At 28.1% G+C, this 6000-nt stretch overlaps 1 protein-coding gene across 1 annotated transcript; it reads right to left on the minus strand.

Annotated features, from left to right (window-relative positions):
* Window positions 1-883: 883 nt before the first annotated feature.
* On the minus strand, window positions 884-5556 carry LOC127250720 (cytochrome P450 CYP72A219-like). Its single transcript, XM_051274140.1, has 4 exons — window positions 4966-5556; window positions 3079-3326; window positions 2043-2409; window positions 884-1456 (listed from the first exon to the last, which is right to left on the minus strand). The coding sequence occupies exons 1-4, from the start codon at window positions 5473-5475 to the stop codon at window positions 1025-1027; spliced, it is 1557 nt and encodes a 518-aa protein (XP_051130097.1). The 5' UTR covers window positions 5476-5556; the 3' UTR covers window positions 884-1024.
* Window positions 5557-6000: the final 444 nt, after the last annotated feature.

Here is a 6000-nt window from a genome sequence, read left to right on the forward strand (position 1 = left end):
ACTATATATATTTTTTATTATTTTAAAATTTTTCACTAAAAATACATAAAATTGTTCATAATTCAGAATTTTTTTTTTTAAAAAAATTGCATTATGCCCTTATATTTTAAAAAATATTGTATAAAATTATCTGTTATGCAAAAAAATATAAATATAAAATCATTTGTTATCACACAAGGAGGTTTTAACTTAGTGGAATTTTATGCAATGTAATATTTTTTAAAATATAAACGAAATTTTAAAATCAAAATAGAGTTAAGAACAATTTTACCTTAAACATATGAATATATATTTTAATAGAAAACATTTATTATACACCTTTAAAAAGAAAAAAAAAAAGTTGTAGTTTGTCATGTTTGACAGTGTAGTAGTTTTATAGTACTATATCGGCTCTTAGAGTCTCAATTATTTTTTTTTTGTGTTAATTTTTTAATATTAATTATTATATAAAAATAAAGTACAAATTAAGGCAAAATGACAAAAATACTTCTTTATCCTGTAATACTATTATGATGATATTTGTGCAAAAAATTATACATATACAAAAATATTTTTAATATTAAATACAATAACGCAAAAGATTAATAGGACCTTATTGCCGGACGAAGGGAACATATCTTTATTACTTAATTTTCATTTTTCTAAAGAATCAATTTCAACATATTTATGGTATATAATCATAATTTGAATTTGAATTTAAATAATATTTTATATAAAAAAATATATTTTTACATTACATAATGAAAATATTGAAATAGAGTGCAAATAAAATAAATTTGTACAACAACACAATATTACATTTATTTATAATATATTAAAATCTTACAACATATTCACTTACTAAGTATGTGTTTTCAGTTTTTATCATTCATACTAAACAATGTTGAATAATAAATATATTGTTTATTTTATTGTAAAATACATAAAAATAAAATTTTTAACAATTAATAGCAAAAATTTAAAATTTCTTAAACGATAAAAGAAATCGTTATTAAAAACTTTAACACAATATGCATTCGAATAGCTATAGTTTGCGTAGTATCAATGGAGCTCCGTATTGAGGTTGTAATGTTAAGACAGCGCGGGGAGCATGAGTGTAAGAAGGCGAGAGCTCGAATACGAAATTTTGAAGAATCATCGTTAAGGCGAGTTTTGCTTCCATGACGGCAAAGTTTTGTCCTAAGCAAATCCGCGGCCCCCAACCGAATGGATAAAATGCCAACTCGTCGTGATCTTTACCCGCCTTGGAAACTCCTTCGGCAAATCTATCTGGCTTGAATTCCTCGGCATCTTCTCCCCAATATACGGGATTGTGATGAAGCAACAACGTTGGTAGTACGAGGTTAACGCCGGGTGGGATGATTTTGTCCCTGATTTTTATTGCTTCATGTGTGTGTCGGACGGTAATAGGTACTGAAGGGTATAATCTCAAGACTTCTTGCAAAATCATCGACACCTGTAAAAGACAAAAAAAAAAAAAAAGTCTACTTAACTGTGTTTTTGGATTTAATAAACAGATCGACTACTCTCTCCATCTCGAATAATTTTGTTAGTTGTATTTTTTTGAATGTCTGTTAAACTTATTTATAATTCATTTATAGTAATTTTTTTTTCTATTTATAATTTTATTACTCATATTTTAATAAACAATAATTATTTTTTACGATATTATTTTTTAATGATTCTTTAATGCGTGTATATATATATATATATATATATGGGCATGAGTCAGTGGTTGATCCAATCAAGTCACCGTGATGCTGATTTGACCGAATCAACATATGCTATAGAGATGATCAACATATATTTATAAACATATGTTGGTCACCCACATGACATATGATGATCCGATCAAATCAACATGTTGATTTGGCTGGATCAACACAAGATCTAATACTGTTATTATTATTATTATTATTTTTTTATGTATCTTACATTTATATTAAAAATATTAATATTTTTAATCTTCGTACTCAATAAAAATAATATATATATTTTAGATAGAGAGTGTATTATACTTATATAGTGATACGTTCTCTTACTATTTTGAGTTGGTTTAGAGTTTTGACGTCGGGGATTTTCTTGCCAAAGACGTGGAGAACTTCTTCCCGGGCTTTTTCTTGCCATTGTGGATGCATTGACAAGACGATCATTGTCCACATGAGCCAATTTGCGGTCGTCTCTTGCCCTGCAAAGTAGAACAATTTGCACTCTTCCATTACATCATCGATAGTCATATCATTACCGGATTGCTTTTGGCTCTTCAGAAGCAAACTCAACAAATCTTCGTCGCCACCCATTTCTCCATTCCCTATTTTTCGTTCTTTCTCGAGGATCATATCTCTCAACTTTGCTTTTATCGCCCTGTCGATTTCATACATTCTTCGATTCCTCTTAGTTGGCAAAAACCTACACCAAATTGAGCAATATCAATGCTTGTATCCTAAATTTACAATGATGTATTGTTTATTCATTTTACAAACTCTTTTCATATGTTATATTATTTCTGTCCATCAAATTTACTCTCATATTTCACTAAATTTATCTTAATTTTAATTTTATCAAAGTCAATTGTTACTTTTCATTTACTACTTATTTACAACGAAGGTCAATATCTTTATTATATTCTTTTTGTCTGTAAAATTTACTTTCAACATTTAGCTAAATTTGCCTCAATTTTTAATTATGGCAAAGTATTATTTTTCATTTACTCTTATTTACCACAAATATCAATATCTTTATTATATTATTTCTATTAAATTTTTTAAATTTTTAACTAAACTTCAGAAAATATTTTCAGCTATTTTTTTTATATTTATCATTTTTCAATAAAATATTTATTTTTATTAATCTTCACGTCAGATCCAAATGTGCTAATTTTACTAGTCGAATGGAGTACTATTCAATATTCATGTCTTTTTATATATATATATATATATTTAATAAAACATCATATCCAAACTACTAAATTTGTCAAAGTGAACGCATTTTTAAGTGACGGAAAAATTATTTTATTTTTTTTTTAAATAAATCACCAACTGAACACATAATTTTTCTTAATAGCCCATAATTATATACCTTGAACCCGGAAAATACACGGTGGAAGCTGCGTCAAGAACCAATGCAGCTTGCTCCTTTTGAAGCTTGAATATCGTCTCGGCTTCTTCGAAGCTCACCCCAAACGCTGCTCGGGCAATGATGTCCGACGCAAGGCGATGCATCTCCGGCGCGATATCAAGCTCAAGGTTTCCACTAGAACCCTCGATTTTGTTCGTCAATCTCTCGACTAAGTTGCTACAACTAGTTAGAAACGTCGGTATCATTCCCTACCGGACATGGACAACATATATATGTTATAACGTCACATTCGACAATTATATATTCTATATGTTCTCACTTTTATTTTTTAACTCACATAAAAAATACTCATTTGTTTTTAATTAAAATTTTATATTATAAAGAGTAAAAATAATATTTTATTCATCACGTGAAAATAATGGCATTTTTATACGACAGAGAGAGTAAAAAATACAAAATAGTATAAAAGTATAATTAAATAACGAAGATAGTATAATCAGTCTGTTCACTCAACATTTTTTAATGGAATAATTCTTCATAAATAATATTAAAAAATACAAATATACACACAATATTAATATAATATATATCATCTATTCAAAAAAAGGCAAACATTCAACACAAAATATTACTACCTCCGTTCGGTTCTAAGGGTCCCATTTACTTTTTGTATGTTGATATTTGAATATTAATTATTATATCAAAATGTAATACAAATTAAGAAAAAATTGCAAAAATACTTCAATATTAGTGTCCTATAATACTAATAGAAAGAAATTTGTACAAAAAATTATATAAATATAATGATATTTTAATATTAAGTACAATGCCGTAAAAGGTAAATGAGATCGTTAGAGGTGGACAAAAGAGAGTATTTTTTATATTACCAATACAGTTCCACATACCACACAAAAAAATCAATTCATCAACCGACTGAATGCTTTTATATTTTTACTATGTATTTAAATAATAATTTCTTTAACCAAAATTTCCGAAATTTACTATTTGTACTCTGCATTTCTTTAAAAAATATATTTTTTCATCTCATAAAACATTCCATCAAACATTATTTTAATAACTCAAACTAATTTTTTTCAAACTCAACCAAAAGAAACACCCCTAATCACTCCAAATTAACATCAAACCCAATAAAATTTGAAAATAAAATAAAAATGAAGATAAAGAAACAAAAAGCTCTGTTTATTCTGTATTTTCGGATTGATATACTCATTTCCTCCGTCTCTAAATCTCACATTTATATTTTGCTTCATCGTACTTAACATTAAAAATATCTTTATATTTGTATAATTTTTTGTAAAAATGTCTTTCTATGAGTATTATAAAACACTAATTGAAATATTTTTGTATTTTTTTTAATTTGTACCGCGTTTTGATATAATAATTAATATTAAAAAAATGAACACACAAAAAGTAAACGAGACCCTTGAGTCGGACTGATGTAGTATTTTTTATACTCCTGTCATGTACGAAAAATCATACTCCCTCCGTCTCATTATAATAGTATTATTTATCATTTTTGTCCGTCCAAAAATAATAGTCTTATTTTCATAAATAACTATATCTCCATAAAACTACCCCTACTTTTTCATTTTTATTACACAATTGCAACTACTTTTTACACTAATACACTCACATGGGCAAAAAAGTCTTTTATCCATACTTTTTTATCAATTATCAATATAATATCAATATTTCTTAAATATTTTGTCTTACCGAATTAAGACTATATTTATAGAACCAGGGAGGAGTATCCAATGAATAATATATATAGTACTATTATATATATTATATATTTTTTAATAATATTAATCAAGAATTATATCACTAAAAGAAAATTAAGCATATCAAAAGCTTACTAGTACTTACGAGAAGTTTATCATGGTGGAAAGCAGGGCTGACTAATTTCCTTCTGGTCTCCCATCGACGCCCTTCCAAAGTTGATACCCCCAAAGTCAACAGCTTCACCAGAGGATTCCGAGGAACCTTCTGGAAGCTTCCATCTCTAGCGTTTAGAATCTGTCTTATTATCGCTGCATCGGCGACCACCACCTGGGCCGTAGTCCCGTGCCAGCTGCCCGATATCTTCCCGTGCTCCCGGACCATCCGGTCCCAGTACGGCTGGACACGTGGCACGATATCGTGGCTCAGCGTCATCGGCTTCGCCGCCGCCTCTGACATCAGCTTCTTCGCCTCCTTCAGGTCGCCTGAAAACAGCCGGTAAGAACTTCCGGCGACGCCGATCCGCCGGAAATATTTTTCCAGGCTTTTGGGCTTCCACCAAACACTGTAGAAGATTCTTATACTGCAAAATATGAACATTAACAAGAAAATATTCAAGATTAATTTTGAGATTAATTGGAAATCCATGATTTCCATTTCAACTTTTTTTTTTAATGGAAGAGATGATGAAATTTGAGATTTTTTGTGGGTTTTTATTTATTTTTGGTGGGGGGCAATTTTTGTTCACATTTATAATGAAGGAAATTATTGGCCATTATTGTGAGGCTGAATTTTTATTTTATTTGAATTTTATTCTTATTTTTATTTCTATTTTTTTGACTTTTAGCGGCAGCTGGCCGGCGAAGATGTTCTTTCTTTTAAAAAAATAAAAAATAAATATAAATAAATAGAAGAGTCAAATGGAACGGTTAGGGTGCTGTAATAAATAAAAATTGTTACTATAAATGGATTCTTGAATATGGTATTTTAAAGTATGTCCGATAAGAAACTATTCATTTGTAACATTAAAAATATTTTTATATTTGTATAATTTTTTATACAAAAGTTATTATATTAGTATTATAAGAGATTAATAGAAGTATTTTTGTCATTTTTTCTTTATTTGTAATAGAATTTGATATAATAATTAATATTTAAAGATCAACGCGCAAAAAGTAATAC

Source organism: Andrographis paniculata, unplaced genomic scaffold (genome assembly GCF_009805555.1).
Source record: "Andrographis paniculata isolate CXL003 unplaced genomic scaffold, ASM980555v1 Contig37END, whole genome shotgun sequence".
Lineage (NCBI taxonomy): Eukaryota > Viridiplantae > Streptophyta > Magnoliopsida > Lamiales > Acanthaceae > Andrographis > Andrographis paniculata.